The 23,685-nt window shown below is 36.1% G+C and overlaps 1 protein-coding gene across 1 annotated transcript in view; it reads right to left on the bottom strand.

The window, feature by feature from the left end:
- The window catches only part of NRXN1 (neurexin 1), a 702,150-nt gene that overhangs the window by 350,373 nt on the left and 328,092 nt on the right, over positions 1 to 23,685 (bottom strand). The window contains exons 10-12 of the mRNA XM_085325818.1: positions 19,541 to 19,663; positions 14,649 to 15,030; positions 13,947 to 14,137 (exon numbers count right to left, since the gene is read on the bottom strand). Coding sequence (XP_085181944.1) covers positions 13,947 to 14,137; positions 14,649 to 15,030; positions 19,541 to 19,663 — 696 coding nt within the window. The remainder of the gene's footprint in view (positions 1 to 13,946; positions 14,138 to 14,648; positions 15,031 to 19,540; positions 19,664 to 23,685) is intronic.

The following is a 23,685-nucleotide window of genomic DNA, read 5'->3' as shown; positions in this document are numbered from 1 at the left end:
GTGATTTTCTGGATACTGCAAAAACAAACCATTAGATAAGTTTGCATGAGAGGACTAAGCATATGCTTTTCTTAATGAGAAAGAAATAAAAGGTTTTGTAGGTGTTGGCTAGCAGAACTCTTGATTAAACAATTGTCTGAACACTGCTGGAGTTCCATTCTGATACCAATTTTTCATTGCACTGCCTGGAATATCCCAGAGGCACTACCTTATTATTTAAATCAAAATACATGTGAAAGAAAGTACTATCAGCATATATGATGTAAAAAACATAGCAGGACTATATTTTTTCCTATGCTCCAGCTCCCATATACAGGAAACATGTATCTATTTCACATATTAGGATTCAACGACGGAATCTGCATCTAGTCAAGCATCTAGCAGCGGTGCATGTCACAACGTACCCTGGGATCCCAACCCCAGATCATCCTGATTATGAATCTGGCATACTGAGTGAAAAGACAAGAAGCAGAGCACTAAGATCATTTGTCCACATACCCAGAATCATCGATTTAAAGGCAGGCCAAGAAATAAAGGGCTTAGGGATCCACCCAAAAAGGAAATTTCGAACAGATTTGTTAAGCAGCGAAAAGATTGACTCTTCACCAAAAAATTCAATACCTTATGTTAGTTATGCGGAAACAGGTGGAGTTAGATGCCTTTATAATGGCAAACTGCACACTGAGCAAACAGACTTTTATTGTCAAAAATACATCTGACAACAGATACACCACAACTTTCTTTGATGAAGCTCAAGCAGCTTAGTGCTGCAAGCTAGTGCTTTCCTCCCTTCAAGTTATTCACAGGTCTGACGATACCTTGAACTTACGCACCTTTGACTTTTCTCTTAAATGTAGAGGAAAGAACTCTTTCTGTTTTAAAATAATTCAGGTTGTGCTTTTTTTCCCACACATCTGGTGTCTTTGGCAGACAGAACACTGAACCTCTACCTGAAGGCATTTCAAACCAACATAACTCACTTCCCTAAAGTGTGCCTTAAGTGTTAGCCTATAGGCTTAACTCAGTGCTTTCCACACCTGTTGCTGAAGCCATACTGCAGAAAAAAAGTCTGACATTTGCAGACAGGGAAAGCATGCTCTAGCTAAAAGGCATTAGTCACTCCCCTGGCAAGTGAGATGCATTAGATTCCTTTAGTCATAGACAGAAAGGCTCAAAGCCATGTTTCCCTACATCTTGAATGAATTTACTGCCCTGCTCTCCTATCCTTAAACTCAGAAAAAGCAGTCTTTTTGGAAGCGGTGGTGGGAATGCCCTGAGCCTGCTTGCAGGCAAGCTCCTTTGGGGACGAAGGCAGAAACCATCCGAACTTCTGGGAAGTGCTGAACTGTTGAAGGAAGGCATCAGACTCTCAAGCATCACCCAATGACAAAACTTCTGCTCTGCCTATGCACTAGATCCTGACTGACCGTATGATGTGTGCTGGCAGAAATTTGCAATAGACAATCTGAATTACCACGTTACGCACCACTTTGTGCTTCCCAGTATGTCCCTCACTGGGTGACAGGGGAGCCTAGGCCATGTGATGTACCAAACAGCGTGCCTGCTTCATCTCAAACACAACATTGCTGGCTGCCTAAACATTTACTGAGCTTTGTAGGGAGATTTTATTGCTAGAGGACTCAGAATGTACTCGCTATTATCAGTACTGTAAGTGGCTAATTTTAATCTGGCACTTATCAGTATAAACTGCAGTCACACCTTTACTGGCTCTCTTGGCATACTCCCCTGTTTGCAAGGGAGTGCAGTTCGGTGATGTTCGTGACGCTATGCAGTTTGCCTGCAAGGAAATGGCCTGAAACAAACCAATGTCTATCAGACTGCGAAAAATTTTTAGTTGCTGCACACCAGTCCTAAACCTCAACTATATTTGAATTACTGAGGTGGAGATAAAAAGCTTAGAAACATGCATATTCTTAATCTTATAAGCCATCCAGCAAAAAACATTAGCAACAAACCATTATAGCATCATATACTAAGAAATCCCATGCTTTCCCCATTCCATGTAAACAATTAATTTGAAAAATAGATATTGCTTTTCTCTAGAGCTTTGGGGTATTGTATAAATCTTTTAAGCAAGCTACTAGATACAGTAAATTAATACAAAGTGATCCATATGTTCCTACAAATAGGGCATAATTCATTCACATTAGAAAAATTTCTGTACTTCTCGACCAGCTGTACTGGAAAAAAAAGTAAAACCTCTTGTCTCATAATAAAGGTTCTTCATCTTTTACTCATGCAGAACATGTAGAAAATAAAGCCCTTCAAGTTTTCCTGAAGTACTGTTCTTTCAGTTATTATCAGATTAGAATATAAAGACAATTCCTCTTAATAGATTGCAACAGACTTGAAAGAGGCAAACTTCAGAAAACAACACAACAAAAATCATACTTTTGCTAAAAAGGTTATATTTGTTATATTCTCTCTGACACATGCACAATCTCTTTTTAAATCTCTCACCATGTATATTCTCCAGCAGAATCATTTTTATTCTTTGACTGGTTAAAACCTTTAAAAGCTGCAAACTTTCAAACTGATTCCCTGATAATTCCTCAGATCTATGCCTCAAGTATATTGAGATTGCTATAGACAGTATCATCAATTGTCAATTATGGAAAATAGTGAGTAGAAGGTCAGGTCACTACAGCAGTATAAGAAAATGAATTCAGAATACATGTTCCTGAAAAAATTGACTGGAATATTTTCAATTAGGTATCACATACAGAAATGTATTATATATTAAGTGGAATCTATGCATAAACTGTACCTCTATTGTTTACTTACTCTTCCTTCACACTACTTATTCCTACCTAAAATTGATCTTTATATACTATTGAAGATACAGTTTCCACAGAACCAACATTTTCCATAGTAAAATTTGAACTATTTTGATATTCAAAATAACTTGAATTCTGCTTTTCCACTATCTCTAATGTATAGCTGACGAATGAACATACTGTCTAAAACATAGTTTGGCTTCACCTTTAAAAAAATGTATGTATAAGCATTTCTTTACACTACCGGCTGAACTTTTTCCAGATTTAATATCACATATGGTTTGAATTCGCTGCTGATAACATAAAAATGTACACTCCTATGGACACATCTTTACTAAAGGACAGGCTTTGGAGGTATAACTCATCGATTTTTTTTTAATTAAATTACTTGCTTATTTTTTCATACCTGCCATCAAATATATTTCTGTTTCAGTTAATCTTTTATCATGCCTCATGTCCATGTTCATCACAATGGAGAACTGGCTTCCTATAAAACTCAATCCATCACAACTTCAAATAGGACAGAATTGTAAAATATGTTGTAAATGAAAATACTTGTATATTGAACCTCTTCTAGTAGGGTGTTCAGAAAATGTAAAGTTTTTCTCCATTTCTACTAAAACAGTAGTGTGACTTTACTACTGCATATTTCCCAATAGCTTCAGGGGATGTTGCACACTCTAAAAACTTGTAGGAGTAATCCCTTCTTGTGTATCTTATTTACCCTGAATTTCTGTATTTCTTCAGAATAAGAACTTAGTGAATGCTAAAGCAAAGAAATATAAAATAAAAATCAAAGATGCTGTTCTGTTTATTTCTTTTTCTTGCATAAGTAGCAGAAAGAACTTCTTATTCGGCATTCCTGTCATGGCTGACACATCACCCCTCACACTTTCCTCCTTTTCTGATTTGTGTCCTCAACCAAGGATTCTTAAGTGATATATATTAGGAGGCAAAAACTGTTTAATTCAATGATTACCACTGTCTTCAAATTACTAGTAGAGAGGGAATTATTAGTCATGTGTTTATAATGGTACCAGCAGCATGTAAAAAGTGCTCAGGGAATAAATAGTCTGAATAGGCTATTTTATTCTCTAAAATCTGGGGCAGGGGGTTGCTTTTGTTTTTGTTTTTATGAAAGGGGTGTTTATTTCTTGAAATGTAACAGTACTATTCATTCAAATATGGTTCCATGTTAAAAGAAAAAATAAAAAGCAGGAAATAAAACTGTTGAAGGAATTGTGCTTTGGCTTTTTTGTAATCTATAAAGACATCCCTGGAGCGTTTTTATATGGCGCTGCATAAAAGAACCTATATATCAACCACTCTCTCTAAAGGTGGACATTCTCTCCCTTTATCTTTTGTGCTGCTACTTGCAATTGTACTTGCAGACCATCTCTTCATTTCTTCTCCCTCATTATAGAAGCAAGTTTCTCTTTCTTGTTTCTAATGACACATTGTACAGAACCACTGCTATGGCGAGGAACAGGAACGGTTCCACACTGTACTAGACTGGCTCCTCAAGAAAGGGGTGGATAGCCCTGGCATTACATGGTGGGTTCTGGAAGTACAACATGCATCTCTGCAATTCCTTTAGATGACATACAGAAAAAAACAAAAGAACACCTGGCTCTGGTGATGTTGAGGCGTCAGGCACGCTTTTTTCCAAATACACTATTTCAAAATGATCAAGCATATAACAGCTCCTTCCCTCAGGCAGGCAAAGAGGAATGAAGACTGCAAAGACTGAGAAATACCACAGAGAAAGCCTAATCTCAAAAGAAAAAAACCCACTTCCTTCAAGTCCTTCATAAAACAGATTATTTGCTGTTACAAGATCAATTGAAATAATTTTGTAGTGCCTTAATAATTGCTCAATTACATGCTAGCTGGAACTCAACGTAAGTCTCACACAGTCACGTTATATTTGAGGCAACTGAAAGGTAAAAATAAATCAGACTCACGGAGCCTGAATATGCACTGACTTAAACACAATACAGAGATAATATCCCTATCTTGAATATGGGAATATTGTGACAAATGCAAATATCAGGTAGGCACATGGCTGCCTTTGTCATTCAACGAGATGCAGGAGCTTACTTGCCCTTAATGACCTTCTCCTCATTCTAACATACATCTACTTTGTATAATAGGCACAGCAGAGTGGTAAAGTATTTTGCTTTCAAATGTGGGGTTTCAATACTTCACAAAAGGGATTGAGGATAAAAACAGAAGGGAAAGGAAATTGCTTCTACAGCCAGAGCAGATTAACTTTTGTATTGTTAGCTGCCAGCAGCACTGCTATGAAACCTTCTTGAAAAGATTTCCATGAAACGTATGACTGCCCAAAAATTCCCAATTGAATTAGGAAGACTTCCTGCGTTCACAACAGAATCTCTTGACCAGAATAGGAAAGGACCGTTGCCCACTTTAAAATAGCTAAAGGCTTAGGGTGCTAGGAGAGTCAGAGAAATGCTGGACAGCCAGATCCCACAACTCTCCTCTGAATGAGAACAAGCATTTGAAGCTCAAGTTTTGTAAATGCACATTCTAAATAGCAGATGAGTAGCAATTCTTGAGTCTCTCTCTCCCACTTTCATTATTCATGACAAAAAAGGTTTATTTTTTGTTCCTTGTCAAAAATTCTAGTTTCTGATACTTAAAGAAATACTGATGAAACATAATTCTTCTTTTCTGATTAAGTCAAAAAGCCCACTGTGATCATAACCCAAATAATAAATCTAAGGACAATTGACAAAGATTTGCTTTATGCTTCTACACAGTTTCTGCAGCACATACGCTCCAGCATATGGCTTTTTAAATCTCCTTTTTCAGTAGGGAGTATGCACTTGCTGCACATTCACAAGGCTGTTTGGTGCTAGAACCAAGCATGACTCAATTTTGTCTACCACTATGCAAGGGACTTGAGAGAAGATACGAACATGTAGCCTTGGGACTTAGGCCCATTTGTTCACTTCAAAAAATCCATTCTGCAACTTCAATACTGTTTTGTGTTTGAAATCTTTTGCTTTTGATGAGTTTTTTTGCATAAAAATAGATTTTTCAAATATTTTGCCTGATGGAAGGACAAACACCATCAGTTCTAGACTGCCTTTAATTAAGAAGCAAGGAAGGGAAATGGCAGCTAATTCACTTTTCCTGTTGTATCATGTGACAGGTGCTGCCATACCTCTTCCATGCTGACTGTACTGCTAAACAAGAAAGGTGAAGAGATTATATTTAAAGAAAGGAAGAGAGATGAAAACACCAATCTTCTATCAGTTAGCAAGTCACTCTTTTGGGAAGAAATATAGAAACTGATTTTTTTCTGCCCAACTTTATTGTGCCTCCCCTATCTTGCCTAAAAACTTTATTAGGAAAAAAAAGAAGTCATGTTGTTAGCCCTGTGGGTATTTTTTAGTCATTGTTATTGGTGTATAGGACATATTGCAGTTATTTTCCAAGAGATTTATCAATTCTGATGATATTTACTTCATTGACTGATGTTGCTTATTCTTTCTACTATTTAATTGTGGCACTGGGCCCTCATCCACACTGACAGACAAGAAGGCAGTGAAAATGAAGGGAGCACTATTGACAGTTCATTGATGGGCACACCAAGAAAGAGCATCTTGCAGACACTCTTGCCACAAATTTCTATGACAGTTCACGCTGGAGACAGACCTTATGCTCTACCTTTCTCCAAGTCTCCTGATCACATCAGGCTACTCATGACCTCTGCACTGTAGATTACACACCTGGTACAACCATGTTTCTGTCTACAAACTATTCTTCTCATCTTATTGTTACACCATGCACTACTATGTATCTTAGCTTTGCCTTCAGCTGGTATCTCAGCTTTCATTTTTTACATTTTTTGGCCCTGTTCAAACCTGCGCAATGAATAACATGCTTCATACTTATGTTTCACAAGCAAGTACAATCTTGTTAAATTAGACTTAAAAGAGAAGCAAGTAAAACTCTGATAGAACTGGGAGTGAGAATGTCCTTAGCAGTTGAGTTTTCAGTAGACAAAAGTAGAAACCATAAGGATAAGTCATTAAGTCTAAGCATTCCCCCAAATTTCTCCTAAAATGATTCAGATTAAAATCTACCGCTTCCCCAGGAAGTATAAATCAAGTTCTCAAATTACATGTATTCTTAAATGAGAAAAAATCCAGTCACTGCATTTCTCTTTAATTTTTTGAGAAAAATAAATGGGAGGCACCAGCACTGAAAAAGATTAAACAGATTTAAATCCAAAGCAGTCTGCTTGCCCAGTGCACTGTGAGGCAAGTTGGTGATGCATGTTAAATGGTAAATAATAAAATCTAATTGCCATATAAATGTGCACGGTAATCCATCTCCCACAGAATTGATGCTATGCCAATTACTTTATATCTGAGGGGGATGGCTGTGGTGAAGAGGTGAGGCATTCAAGCATATCAAATATCCTTCATTTCTCTCCTGTTCTCACCACTTTTGTACATTGTATACACCTGAAGAACAGACAAAATCTAATGAAGCAGGGATTTTCATGCTACACTGTATTCAAATTTCCCTTCCTAGTGACATTTTTCTATAATCATTTGCCCGATCTCTGTTTCAATATCCAATATACACTGTTAGCAGAGCTGGTTTTCAAAATGTGAAAGTGGTGATTCTTCTTTCCAACAGATAGGCCAGACCTCAGGAATTAGCAGCATCTGCAAAACTCATCCCCTAGCTAGTACCTCATGCAAGACTTTCCACATAAACCCACTGAGAAGCTAACAAGGTTAAAAAAATCTCATTTTGAATGTAGATTTGGAGAAGGGAAACATTTTATGTTATATTATCAACCTCTCAATCCAGACAATCATTTTCAGACTCTGAAGGACATTAAATGAATTGGCTCTTTTGCAACAAGGATTGCTCAGTCATAATCCCAAGATTTGTTAAAATAGCTATACTATACCCATGGCAACATTCTGAAAACAAGTTTAGGACATGATTCTCAGGAGTATACTAGAAGCAGGTTCAAAGAACATGTCTCAGAGAGGAATGAACAGTGTAGCATGCACAAATACAACCAGAGACAAAATTATCATTTTTTCTGTTCAGACTATGACCTGCTTAAAATTCCCAGAAGTTAATAGAGTGTTTTAGATAAATATCCAAATTTTGTAAACATGTTTTAAGAGCATAAATGTTTCTTATCTTAGTTTAAATATAATCTTTACTTATTATTCCAGGATTTGAAAGAAACTCCACAATGAACTATGTTAATATCCTGTAAGCCAAACAGCTGTATAGACATATAGCAATATATAGATATATGTATGGCAAATACAGATATATGTATGTGTGCGAGAGAGAGTGTAGAGTAGGAGACAAGAAGCAGAAGAAAGTAAAATGTTTCTCTCACCAAGGAGCGACCTTAAAGACTACTGCAATGCTGTTGACTGCATAGAGTTCATCACAAACACCACAGTTATCTTTTAAATTTTTTATGCAATCTGGAGGTACTGAGATATTTTTTTTTTTCCATCTCATAATTTTGGAAATCTGGATACAATTTCTAAATGTTTAGCCCTGCCAAAATTATCTACACAGCCTGATAGACAACATGTAGCTATTTAGAAGCAATATGCAAAAGGTTGCAGAGAAAGGAGGATGAAAGAATTTGCATTAGACCACATTGTCTAAGCATCATCTTGATTACTGTTAACCTACCCACATGTATTTGCTACACAGGATGTCTCAAAGAACAACTCTCATCTTTAAATCCTGTATTTTTCACTTTGTAAAGTCCACTTTCTCAACACTATTAGGAAGACCGTAGCTGGATTTGCAATTGTCTATTCCACCAAGTCATATTATGAAGATATATTTACTGGTGACAGTATTTGGAATTTGGTATTGGGAACAGAATTTTACTTCTGCATGAAGAACTCACAGCCCACTGGCAAGGTCATTACAATAAACTTATGCATGTTTATTTGAGAAATTCAACCCTTAATACTTGTTCATTTGTACAAATTTGTATTCTTATATAAATATTGTTCTGTGCTTCTCAAAGTTTTGTTTCTTGGAAGAACTATGAAGAACCATCACCACTGACAGAGACTTTGTGATGTAGAGATAATATAGCAATAATAATAATGGGCTTCACATAAAATAACAGAGGCAAACATTGTAGCAAATTGAAATCTTTCAATTTGCACTGCTGTAGCAAGAAATCTTCTTTATGAACAAGACTAAGTTAGCTCATTTTTGCATGGCATGAATAACATACTTCGAGAGGCAAATTAAACATTAAGAGATGAAGTTACTATTACCAATCATCATAAGCCAGGTCAGTAGATCTACTCATAATTTATTAAATAAAATAGAAATTTTACATGGATGATTTAATTGCCAAGTGAGTCTTTAAGTACTTTGGAAAAGGAATATTTTAGGGCATTTGTGAAATTTGACTTCTTTCAGATGCTTCAAACTAGGCTGTTTCCATATTCGAGAAAAGGGCAAACGAGAAGGCAAATATATACAGCAATAGCAGCCATAGCTCATGAAGGGACAGAGGAAGCTGTAGGCCAGAGAAGAACTACAGAATTAAAAGAAAAGTAAAACAAACCACAGGAGAGTCAGATAGGAATTTTAAATACAAGGAAGGAACTTTCTGTGATAGGCTCTAACATGCACAGCTTCTTTTGAGGATAAAGTAATATAATGGCACAGGAATAACATGTAACTTGCAGAGGACTCTAAAAAAATGGACATTTGGGAAAGCTATATGGAAGGGAATAACAGAGAGAGAGAAGTTTAAAGTATGCATGTACATTTCAGAAAAGCACCTCTTAAAATATGTGAAATGCTGCAAAGACAGCAGAAATCAAATCATACATGCAGAGTTTGGTGGGAATTTTCTATGAAAGTTACTTTTTTAAAAAGAAAAGAGAGCACCAAATCAAAATTAGGATTTTCTTTGCAAGAGTATTTTATTGTGTATGAGGCAAATCAAAAGAATTTCTTGTAATGGGGATGCTCTGTAAGACTAAACCAAAATATTTTACTATTCATGAGTGGTCTCATGAATAGATGAATGAGATGCTATGATACCTCAGAAGTTTTACAGTCTGAGTCTTATGCTCCTATTCTCCTCCACAGACTAGTCTTCACTGCTGAGCCCTATCTCCTACAAATGGAAGTCCCACGGCTGCAGTTCCTCCTGGAGGATAAATTTTAGCTGGAAAGTTTAAAATAGCATGGCATAACGAAGTACCCAAACTATTGCCTCCTAGAAAAGTTCATAATTATTTACTGTTAAATCTAAAATAACTTAACAACATTTCTTAACTTTCCATTTGTTGAAAAAGTGTGTCACTTTTATTTTTCATCCCAATTTATTATTAAATGTTAAAATATCAGAATTTTCAGTAGGATAGTCATCCTGGGTGGGGTTTTGTAGGTTTTTGTTTGTTGTTTAAACAAAATGGGTTGAAAGTTACTTTGGAGTTAAAACAGCGCCACATACTAGGAGAAAAGTAAAAGTAAGATTAAACCCTAGGTGGAAAAGTAGATATAAAGTCATGCTTGAAGATGTTTCTCCTCTAAAACACTTCATGCGTTTTTAAATATTTTTCAAAAAGGTTTCTGATGGAACTCCAATTTCCCACAGTGCAGAAAGAAAGTCTGCAGACAGAAGAGAGATTACAGATGCTGTAATACCTACAACTGAATGAAGAAGACTTCTTTTCTGTGGCAACAGTGAGGAACAACAACACATGAGACAAACTGCATCTACACTTGCATTTTTGTGGCCCTTCAAGTTTATTTGGACACATCAGACTGTAAGAGCACACTGTCAAGTACAGCAAGCAAAGACAACTATGTTCTCCTACCAACAAGGCAGGTCTCGAAGAGGTTGAATTATAGCCACACTAACCATCCGAGCTACACTGAAAGCAGGATGGAGAATCTGTTCATGAAATACATGAAAGAAAATCTGCTGTGTAACTGCAGGTTGGCAGGCTTGAACTGCCTTGCGTCTATTGTTGAGACTCATTTATCTCCACGGGTTGTCTGTTGGAAGCTGCACACTTTGCTAATTTTCTCTGCCAGGAAAAATAACATGCCTGCTTTCATTTGGTTATTTCTTTCTCTCCATTTTATGATTTATTTGGTTATCCAGCAAATAAGAGCAATAACTACATTGAAGAATTTAATACAACTGTTTCCACGGGTACTCTCTCCAGTCCACTAACTTTGTACAACAGGCTATACAGAGAACCCACCCCTATAACAACGCATTTTCTATGTTATTTAGCCGAATCCTACACCCAAAAAGAAAAGTATATTGGAAATTTTCTCCCAATTGTCTGCTTTCCCAGACAACTGCCATCTCAGAGATCTACAGTGCAAACTGTACCCCACCAATGTGTCACTGATTTATTTTTCACGTTATCTTGGATTTCAGCACTTAAAAACTGGCAACCCTACAATTGCTGAGAAAAGCTACAGAGATTCTGTATTATCTGTATACACTTTTATTTCAACAAATCCTAACTTCAATTAAATGGAATTATTGGTATCAGTAGTAGGAACTACATTTTTAAATTTGCTAGCTTGCTATAGCTAAAATGCTACAGGACAATGAATTAACTGGGGCTACTCATATCAGTAAAGTACACAGAGTGTTTATAGCATAACTGAGATGTGTCACCATATGTAACCAGCATAAAATAGAAAAAAAAGAGTAAGCTACAGGAAAGAAATTCGACTGAATATAAAGGGAGAAGAAAAAATAATGAACTGCGATCTTTCCTGCTTTTTTGCCTGCTGACTAGAAGATATCAGCTTGAAACAACCCTCCCCCCACCAAAACAGCATAAAATCTCTTAATGTATGTGATGCTGTATTTAAAAAGAGCTGGTCAAACAAAATATTGCAGAACACCTTAAAAATTAAAAATGAAACCTACTACTATGTGAAGACAGAGGCTGAGGACCTGTGTACAATAGAACTGTTTGAAGAAGGTGTTTACTTTATATTACTGTACTGAATGTGTCAGCCTTGTTATTCTTTTACTAGCCATATTTCCTGGATGGTGAATTACAGCAAGTCAGCATCTAATATAAGTCACCTTCCTCGTTTCGAATTTCACTATGTTTTTTCATGCACTTCAGTGTTTTTTCCAGTGGAATTCAAGGTTAGAAAATGTACCAGCTATGGATACATTTTTACTTCAATAGAGTAAAGCAAAAGTTGGATTTTCAAAGTGAAGAAAACAAAGGAATGCTAGATTTTATAGGTTATCCTAACTGGTGAGATTTCTCGATGAATGTACTAAGGTAGTACATTTCATGAAATAACAGTGCCCTCTAGTGCCTCTGTTAGGCACTTTTTTCCTAAACATTTTTTTTCATAAATCAACATACCAAAACACTATGTTCTGTTTGAGAAAGATTTAGATTAAAATGACTGCGATAATTCAGTTATCAGTTCTTAAGAGGATTATTTTTCCTACTCCTGTTTAATTAATCTGCTGACAAAAACAGATTAAATACAAACACATACATACACATCCATCTAAGTATTTAGTATTGCAAAAACAGCATAACTACGAAAGAACAAGGTGTATGTTTTCTTTCAAGCAACAAAAATAATTATGAAATATAATGTCTTAAAAACCATTGACTATATTTACAAGAAGGTACAAATGAGAAAGAACACAGCACAATTTTCAAATACAATTCTGAGAAAGGAGCACGAGCCCTCCAAAAAACTTGAATTCATAAACCAAGCATCTTTGATAAAGAGGTTCTTACTAAAACTTATGACATTTCAAGATACAGTTTTTACAGTCTTTCTTTCAATCTTAATAGCACTTTAAAGTGAAGCAAATATGTGAAATATCACAAAATCCAAAGTAATTACTAAGGTCAGCTCATTATCTCTGACTCAGAGGCAGTTAAAAGAAAATTCAGCAAGGAACAAGAACTTGATGGAATATTAATATCTACTTTGAACCTTCTGGCTTTTGAAATATTAAATTTTATTTAACTGTTACGAAATTTTGGTTTTATAGCAAGAAATTTTATAAAGAATGTTAAAAAACATAATACTTTTTCATATGACCAGAATATATCTTTTATGCCTAACTAGGTAGGAAAGTTTTAAGAAGTCTACTAATACATCCTTTCAAAAAGACATCTTCCTTTGATGCAATTTAGTTCTTCTGATGGGAACTCTGACAACTAATTACTATTATTTATTTTAAAGTATACATATTAGTTTGGTTTGTAAGAATGGATCTTACGAATCTCTCTGGGCCTCTAAAAATAGTTTTAGACCTATAGTCAAAGCTTATCACATTCTAAACTATAACTAAACTACAACTAAACTATATTATGCTATATGTTTCGGTAAGTGTATACATATATGTACGTATATGTGGTTTAATACAGCTGGCAACTTGTATTTGTAACCGTCAGCTTCATTAGAAGATTAACTTACAAGCTTGTCTTGCTTACAGGATATTGTACTATATTTGCATTTATTGTACTTTTTATTATTTTTATATTTATTTATTTACTACTGCACTGTATTTGTTTTTCCCAATTGTAGGCAAAAAAAAAAAAAGAAGAAAAAAAGAAAAAAAAACTCTAGGTTTTGTGTGGAATACTGAACAGTGAGAGTCAGGCCAAAATGTTCCCCAGCCCTCTAATATGCACATCATGAGTTCTGCAAAGCCTTAGTACTCTTACTGTAAAGCTTGGGCTATGGTTTCTGCATTCCACTTATGTAAATTATACTCATGTACAATCAAGCCTTTTTCCTAATCTTTTTAAGCTCCTTTAGTTCTACTTTGGAATCTTTCAGAATCTTTTGGTGTGACATTTGTGTTCTACACTCTTTGTGTCCTTTCCATTTCCTACTTTTTCCTGTGTAGTATCCATGCAGCATTTTCATACGTTTAGAGTTGTAGGTACTACTACCAAACTGGTATTGTAAGACTAACATGAAGAAAGTTTCATTTCTTGTGAACATATTAATTAGCAAGAACAACATTCAATATAGCATTACAAAATTAAATAGTACTTTATGTTCGGTCTTCCATTCTATGCTGCACCTTGCTGTAGGTTATACAGGAATTATTCTACTTACTTTTGAGATCTAAGTTTCTGGCTCCTGCTGTGCTCTGTGTTGTGATTTTAGTGTCAATCTTTACAGTATGAAGATTGTTGGTATCCCTGGATATCATCACATTATGCCACTGGTTGTCATTCAGAGGTTTATTAGAACTTCCTTTGATGAGATTTGCACCATTTCCCAAGTCAAACACATAGTGTAAATACCTAGGCAAAGAGAAAAAAATTGGAAGTTTCCTTTTTCTTTACATACCAAAGATGGTGATAATTAATACACCTGTCGTTGTCTATGCCCTTGTACTCTTCAGCGTCACTGGTGAAACAGAAGATAAACTTGAATGTCAACTGGGGAAACAACCTTAATTCAGAGAAATCACCATTCATTTCCATCCACTGAGATCAAACCCCAAGGTTCAGGCAAGTATTGAGCCCCTAGACATGCCAACACATACATATGTTGTAGAGACAGAAGAAGAGAACTACAAACTAACATTTCTTTGGGCTAATTACTATAAAAGTTATACCTATTATTTACTTTCTTATTTTTCAGGTATCTAGTTTCATCTGAAAGAAAAAGTCACAATAAAGCATAAGAATCTGGTTAATATGCATAAGCATTAATCAATCAGCTATTTTCAATCAGATAAAGGTGTGTATCTTAAACTTTATTTCTCATTTTGAATTCACCATTTTTCTCATTATACTGTTCCATACATACCCTTTTACTAATTCAACCACGATGAAATCATTTCCATCCCCACTGTTATAAAGTATCAATCCATCCAAAGAGGTTGTTTTGAACTGGAAAAAAAGGTGCATAGATGTATAGGCTTGTAGTGTGGCCAATGCAATATAACTTGCTTTTGTTTTAAAGGTTACAGGGTCTGCTATGATATTCCTGAACCCAAATCTTGCATTTAGCTCACAGTAATCGATGTCTCCATTTTTACATAAGTCTATGTATGCCATGCCATTAAATGTAAGACTCTGTAGATGCCCAATGAAATTAGAAGGCACAGAAGACAGGTAGCGGCGTTCTGTTATTATTCCTGTCTCTATGTTATGGAATTCCAGCCTCGTGTGATCACCAGCCATCTGACCTTTAAACAGTAACAAGAAAACACATGTTAGCACCTGAAATGGGAACTCAAAAAGCATATAATGCAGTTAAATATCTACAGCAATTTCACACTTTTCAGAATAGTTATATTTTAGAATAGGCAAGCAAATTCTTGGCTTAAAGAGAATTTTTCTAAATTCATCTAAACTACTAGTAAATCTCAAAGTATTTCCACTTGCTAGTATGTTTGGATAAGGCCAGCAGTGTGAACTCCAGACGGATGTAGGATAACCCAATCTATCAATATGCCAATGAAATCCCAGATGTTGGTTACACTCAACCAGACCTGGAGTTTACCAGAAGCAAGTGTAATTAATTAGTACAACATGAAGAACACAAGGGTGAAACTAAGAGCTAAAAATACAATGTTAGAGTTTCACGGCAATTAGAGGGATAACAGTTAGGGATACTACTCCATGTCTTTAGCTTGAAGGGCAGTTATTTGACAAAAGGAAGAAAGGCTTCCTTTTTAAGCAATCTTAGGTACAGTAACACTGGTCTGTTGCAACCCACGTAGCAAGACAGAGTCTTGCTTTGAAAGCTTTTTATCATATCGAAAAACCATGGCCAGGGTTGGGGGTGGGGACGACGGCCCAAGAGAGGCAGGAAGCAGAAAGCTTGCAGCAAGGGCCAGTGTCATTTCTTGTCCTGAAAAGGGCTTGCAGAGCACGTATAACAGACAAGGCCTCAAAATTAACTTTCAGTCTTTCTAAGTCAGGCAAGGACTCTGGCAACGCAGAAAGCCTGAAATTTGCTGGACTGTATAGCAAGTCTGAAGGAAAGGATCTATACTGCTAGCGCACACTGGGAGCAATTCATGTAGTTCATGTAGTCAGTTATTAAATGCAGACCAAATTAGAGTAGACCAACATTTTTTTGTCCATTAAAGAGCTCCATTTTCTAATACAGCACATATTTAGAGATGGACAACTTTTTCTACTGTACTTATTTTAAAGAACTGGGTCAGTGACATTGCAAGGCTGACTCATGGTCACATTGTGTGGGCATGATGACAAAACAACTTTTATTACTAATAAATTCTAACACTTAATCTACCTTTTATGAACCATGGGCTAGATAGATCCTTTGCTGTTTTGAGTCACTCAGGGAGTACAAAGAAGGGTGAAAAGCAAACCCACTCACAGGAACAGGTACTGGTGTCGAGCTGCTCTGTACAGGCCCCCACAGCTGCAATGAAAGAGTGTGGACAGGCCAAATTCCTCTATGTTTCCCTGAACATACTACTCGAGGAGGCTGTGAGCCCTGACCCAGACTGGAAATGTTTAGTGGTGGTACAGAAAACTCTGTTTGAGGCAGGCTCAGACAACTGCACCTTTCATAACTTTCACAAGCAAATGTCTGTGTGTGTGATGAGTGAAAGAATAAGGGCAAGATGAATGTAGATATTTGGGTTTTACCCAGGAATTCAGATTTACACACTGGTTCAGCCTCAGCACTGAGATGCAAGTATGGATACTAGTGAAATTAAGAGTGAAAATAGCTCTGCAAGGTTTGTATCATTCAGATCACAACGATGGAAAGGAAAATTGCTAATAATTTATGATAAATATTTATGAGTAGCACGCTTATAAATGCACGTGCATTCAATACAAGATCAGATTCTACTGACGATACCTTTGAACACCATGAACCTATGGGATCTGCAGTCACACAGATTGACCACTCCAAGAGGGGCCCCAAAAACAGCCCTCTTGATCTACTTATTTCTACACATCAGTTCTGAAGATTTTAGTTGTCCTGATATATTAGTGAATGTGGGTTCTCCTTGCAGTAATGAGTCAGAGAGCTGCCTTGAAAAGCACTAAATCTTTAACCTTTTGCAAGGCCAGTAGCTGTATACTGTCATGGCTAGAGAGAGCTGAGGATCTTGTTTTAGGGGAAAATGTTATGTATTCCTGTATTATATCACTTCAGATGGCATTGCATAAATGTCATGGCAGAAATCCACTAAGCTTTGCCCTGTAGCACAGTATCCTCACTATGCTCACTACCTGAAAAATATTTCTTTCTTGAGCATAGTAATAAAAAAGTTCCAGAAATCTGGGCTCACATCCCAAACCTCCTCCTAGCATTTTAGCTGTACAAAAACACTAACAGAACTTGAGATGTCACTTAATGCTCCACAGTATTTGCAACTACAGCTATGAAGAAAGAAAGAGAGATTGTGGTTTGTATATACCAACTTTCAAGTTGGGTATTTTTTTAAAAAAATTGTCAGGTTGGTGCACAAAATGCATTACCTGATGTAATGCTATGGATCGTTATACAAAAGGCCGAGTGAATTCTGTTCACAAATCATAAGCTAGATACCCTTTCCAATCCTATCCAACTGTAATATCGCCTTCATTCCACTTTTATTTTATGTTTCTAGAAAAAAAATAAAGTGTACGAGGGCAGTGTGTACTTAAACTCTTTTACTCTGAGTAAAATGTTCAAAACTACCTATATAACTTCCAGTGAAAGCTAGTTATGATTCCGAAAGATCTTATTTAACCATGCAGCTATAGAGAGCTCGATGCACAGATGAGTAGCTGGTAGCTTCTAACCTATAAAAAGATGGAAATTCAGACTGAATTATTTAATAGCTTCCTTTCTAGCTTAAGTTTTATGAATCTGACAGGTTTTTTCATATATGGCATAGCAGAAGGAATTAAAACAAATATAAAAAAACAGTGTACAGGGGAAAAAGCTGGAACATTTTGAGGGGAAGTCCCTTCTTGCTAATGTTATCTATAATCTTTTAATAATACTTTCACATGAATAAGTACCAGATTATATTTAACCACATTTCTGATTGCTGGGGCATCTAATGAAAAATTCTAAGGCAGTTTTCAGCAAGATAGAGCTCCAGTCTGGCATGGCAACACTTCCACTATTCCTTCAGGGAATTCACAGCCACTCCCCATAAACCGTATGGTGTACATTTGATTTTCTACCAGATCAGAGTAAGAAACTTTAGTCGGTTAAGGATTTGGCAATACACTGCATTGCAAAAAAGTTGCACAGTATTGCACAACTAAAAAGATTCTCCACAAAGAAAATGCAAGTGTTGCACCAAAAGCTTGACTTGCGGGCAACACTTCTGCTTGAGGAAGAGGCAACTGAAGCGACTAAACTCTTGCTGGCTTTAACAGCTATTTAATAACACCATGAGATCTAATTATAGCTATAGTTATACACAGTGAAGAATGACTGCAATAATTTGCAGACCTATGTTTTTTATTTATTAATTCACCTCATTACACCATATATGATAGAATCCTTCCATTTTCACCTTAATCCTTCAAATACATTTTGAGCTTTTCCTAAGCTCTTCTGGGCAGGTAGTTGGGACTGAATTACAAGTTAAAACTAGTATTTTTTTTTGATGGGTCTGTAATCTGTATTACACTTAAATAAAAACTCTGCCTTGAGAAGAACAGGAAATCTGCATTTGTTTTTAGATACAGTATTTTATTGAGTTTCAAATAGCTTTTTCTAACTAGCAAATATCCCAAAACGAAGTTGGTGATTTTAGTTGCCAGCTGAAGCAGCAAGATGACGAAATTTTTAAAATATGTGTGCTCCATTATTGTATTTTTATTTTCACATTAACAAAATAACCATTTTAGGCCATCTTCCTTCTTAGGAGAGGGACCCAAATTATCATCACATACACAAAAAAATTTTTTGTTTCACCTTTAGTAGATCTACCAGTAGTATATAATTGTGTAAAATGTATTTTTACAACTATATGATTTAAGATATTTGCAATGATTTTTCCAGCACTGACATGTCCTTGAGGGTGAAAAAGGACTACTAAACAAGGTGTTTTGCATTTTAAAAATAATTAAAATTGTTACTATTTTAACAAAAAATAAGGCAAAAGATGAAAACTGTTTTATACTACCTGAAAACAAAGCAAAAAACTAACTAGTAAAAAAAAATATGCACATTACATTGGGCAAGGAATCAGTGCTAGTAGCCAGCATTCATGCTATTTCCCCCCGCCACCACAACTGCTGTTTTCATATACAAGAAAACGTCTTCCCTAACATTTATTTATTTAGAACAGTTGATGTAAGATTTAAAACATATGACAGAATATCCTTCAAACATTTATGAAATTCACTTACAGTGATGGCCTAGGGATTAAATCTTAGTTTAAGTTTAGTGTGTTGCCAAGATTACTTCACTTGCCTTCTTATTAGTGATGTATCAAACAACTTCTCTTCAATTACTGTATAAAAACATTCATTTAAGTCAGCATGAAAGTTTTCATTAATTTAAATAGCCATGTTAGAATAAAATTCACACGAAGTGTAAAAACGCATTTGCAGTGGTAGTTTCTCAAGATGCATAATATGGATTTTGGATCTCACCCAAGACAACAGAAAATGTTTCTACATTTCTACTAAAAGGCATTTTAGTTCTGCCATTTTTTGTTTTGTGTTTCCCCCCAGTAACACAAAGTCGCAACGCCACAGTACCTGTCATGGCCTGTTGGTCATCCACCATTAACTTTAAACTTTTTCCTCGCCGAACCACACGTACTGTGTGCCACTCATTATCATTGAGGTTATAGCCAGCAAAAAGGGTTTCTGGACCTTTGCCTGTAGGATATGCCAAACAGTCATTATGGAATCTTTAAATCAGTTTACATGTGAACCTCACAGAGAGAGAGAGAGAGAGAGAAACTGGCTGGGCAAATGTCAAAACTTACCAAAAGTCATATCAAGTAAGAAAATTGCAAAGTATAAGCAACACTTAAAACATAAGGCTACTATGTTAAAACACTTCTGATGTATATTTAACTATATAAATGCACTGTGTATTCACACTTAATGAACCAGGCTGTCATAAATAGGCACAGTCAACCCAGATTTAGTTAAGCATTTTAAAAAACAAATATGCTGGTAAAGATTTGAGCTTTCGCTTTGCAATCACGTAATCACATAAGCAATCCTTTAAGAGTGGAATTACTGCAGCGAGAGAGAAAACTTCAGCAAGGGGTTTACAATACTGGACTTTTAGTCCTTCATTAAAAATATTTTGGGAGAGTGGTATAAGTAGTAATTGTGTGAATTAATTTGCTCTTCACCTACATCAGTTTCTCAGCCTGTTTATTTGCATTTCTCAGAAGATCCTCTATTACTTCATTATCTAGATAACTTGTTAATATTCTCATATCCAGAACCTTCAAATGTTAACTGACCTGCAAACCATACTTCCCTTTCTCATATCATGAATACCTTTCACATAATCTGCTCTTTGATAAGAAGGGTAACAAATATTTGTTATATCTATATATGTATGTGTATATATATATGTGTGTGTATATATACGTGTGTGTGTATATATGTGCTGGCAACTACAATGTACTTGCAACAATGAAAATATTCACACATATCTAAGAAATAAAATATGTCTAATATCTAGGAATAAATGTCTGAGAATAAAATGATATTGAAAATTGTCTGTTGACCAAAGAGAGAGAGAATGAGAGTGAGATCGATCCTGACTGAGGACTGTCACTGATACGAGTAGGAGACTGACTGACCGCCCAAGGGCAGAACGGATGCAGCGGAGCCGTGCCCAGCCCTGAGTTACTGCGCCAGAGTGCTGACTGTCCCACGGGGGAAAGTTAACCTGCAATTCATTAATTACTTTCTTGCATGATAGAGCCCGGCCTTTTTGAAGTTCCTGTGGCATAATAAAGGCTGCTGATAGCTAAAAGAAAACCATAAAAGGAAGTAACACTGCAAATGAAAATATCTAGGTTACATTCAGTCAGGCTGTTATATCCACTGCATCTTTCCAGGTGATTATCTATGCCCTATGCACAGTCTGAAACTCTATCTTTCCTTTCCCCTTTCCCCTTTCCCCTTTCCTTTCCTTTCCTTGCTTTTTGAATTCCTTTCCATCTACTGCTGGCTAAACATGGTGGAAGAGGTCAATTAATAAATGGGTACTTAGGACACTGTCTAAAATCAAAGCCTATCTGACTTCAGGACTGCACGAGGGAAAAAGCCACTAAAAGCTTGACATACCTTCTTTGTAAAGTAGCTACAGAGCAGAAGCTATAGCAGCATATCTAACTGAGATTTCAACCCAGTTTTGTCTTTGTTATTCTGAGTCTAATAAGGAATCCCAAGAATAAAAATACCAGTTACAGCTTTAGCAAAGACAGCAATGGTCAATCCTATATATTTACACTACCCTAGAAAAGATGTGCAAACCCAGCAGAAACAGAGGTACATCTACTCATTGGTGTCAATTACCTGAATTATTCTTTTTCTTAGATGTTTACTTTCCTTGACAGAAGAAAGACCAATTCTGCATTAATCTTAAGTGAATAACGGTCTTTTTGGATATAGTAATACAGATATAGCGAACTATGATCTTTTGCAACTTCTGTTTTTCTGTATTTTTGCAGGGACTTCAAGGGAAACAATTCTCAGATCTCAAAGACAAGGGAAGGATTTGCAAAAATGCTTCAGTAACATGAGTAAAATTCCCAATAACAGTCAAAAGACTTCCTGGAAAATCACTGTTTATTATTATTTGAAACATATTAACCCTTTCTCATGTTTTTTGGGCCCAAGTGAATTTTTTTCTTTTTTTAATTCTGAGTTGAACTACTTATTCTCCCTCATCTCACAGTAGTTCTCTAAAGAGATCTGAAAGTGTAGTCAATTTTAATTTGCTCTTTCCTTAACAGCTCTCTGTAGCATCCCTCTCATGTAAAGGAGTCAGTGTATATAAACATCTGATCCAACAGGGCTACTCACATTAATATAGATAAATATGTCTACTACCTTTAAATGCTTAGGGACTTGTAAACCCTTTCTGTTTTGAAATTAAATTTGTGTTTTTCCGTATATCAGTCTGCTTCCTTTGTAACTGTATTCTGAGCAGAAAATCAGGTCAGAACTACCTGTGATCCGCCTTCGCTTGCAATGCCTGGGTATTAGCACAGCGTGTTACATAGCGTTACATCCCCAAAAAGCAATTAGGAACAGTTTCTGAGCTGTCTATCAACTGTAAATTGTCTGTGATATAAACGATATCAGAGCCACAAGCCTGCTTCCCTCACCCTGAGTTTCCACAACTGGATTAAGATGAAGTAGGGTGAAAGGGCTGTGAAAGGGCCAAAATTGGGTATAACACGCAGTGCTGACAAGGTCCTGAAAACAGCCCTGGCCTTGCAGAAATTAGCTACCTTGTATGGAAAAGAAAGTTCCTTTCCTGAAGTTGGTCTCAACAGAAGAGAGAAGTTTTTGCCTTGTCATAGGAAGTACAAGGAACCAAAAAATAGCAAGATCCACTGTGCAGGTATTGTGTAACTGCCATATTCATGTTACACCTCTGCAAAGGAGCTCCAGTTTTCCTTGGCAGCCGGACAGGTGGATGGGGAAGGCTGAATGCCTTTCACTCCTATCCAGAACACGCAGGGCTTGGGCTCATTCCAGGTCAAGAACACAGCTTTGCATATAGAAGTAGTAAATGTCCTAGTGAGCACTGTATTTATTTAGAACAAAATTTTATAAATGTGTAAACACAGCTTTTTAACACAGCTAGACACAACATCACGTGGAAATCCTCTGATGCCATACAAAAGCACAAGGTTTGCAGGAAGAAATTCTTAACATATTTTATTAAATGGCACTGGCTATCTTTAAATATAGTTTAGATTAGTATTTTCCTCACTAACTTTCAAATATATTGACCTGAGATCAGTTCAGAGGTCGTATTATTCAGATCATAACAGTTCGTTCAGTCTACTCTGCCCTGGGTCACGTGCTGCAGTTTACAGTGAATCTATGACAAATTTAAATCTACTAAACCACTAGTTTTCCAGTTTTATTATAACTTCACACTTATCTAATTCCATTTACATCAGTAAAATACCAACAGAAAGTGCTGCTGTATTTAAATAAGAATAGGCATAATATTGTTTTGGTTTCGGTGGGTTTTGGTTTGTTTCTTGTTTTCTTTAATCAAGAGCCCTAAATAAATTAAAATGGATCCTTGTGCTTTCTATGGACTGATACTACCCTTCTAGTTCTTGTGTCCTTCAATGTATTTATCATGCTGTGCTTCCCTTGGAACGCATTTGTGTCTCTTCCTATGATACCACACAGTTCATTTGCTTCATGCACCCAGCACTCACTCACTCCCTGAGCTACTCAGTCTCTTAGACACTAATATCTTATCTTACTATCTACCAGTATCGTATCTTAAACCTTTCCTTTCAGAGAGAGAAGGGTAGTAACCTGCAAAGATCCACTAAGCACCTCTTCTTCCTTAAATATGAGTTTTATTATCAAGATTAGTATTCAGCTCCTTCTCTATTTTAAAGGCTTAAGTAACCGATAAATTTTACGCATCTCTAGAAAGAATATATAGAATCAAATAAACAGATATAGGCACTTTTCTAGCTTCGACAAATTTGACTACAGTTGTCCATACCAGTAAAATTTGAATATACATTTATATCCAGGTAATTGGTTGTAGAGCTATATTTTTGCATGGGAAAATGCAAACTATGCAGCCAGCTGATAGAGGTACAAATGTTGATGATGCAAATCATTATGAAATAGCTCACATAAAATATAAAGCCCAAAACATCTTA

The sequence above is a fragment of the Rhea americana genome, unplaced genomic scaffold, assembly GCF_003343005.1.
Source record: "Rhea americana isolate MKP2758 unplaced genomic scaffold, rheAme1 scaffold_123, whole genome shotgun sequence".
NCBI classification, from domain to species: domain Eukaryota; kingdom Metazoa; phylum Chordata; class Aves; order Rheiformes; family Rheidae; genus Rhea; species Rhea americana.
This window is presented reverse-complemented; position numbering and strand designations above follow the sequence as displayed.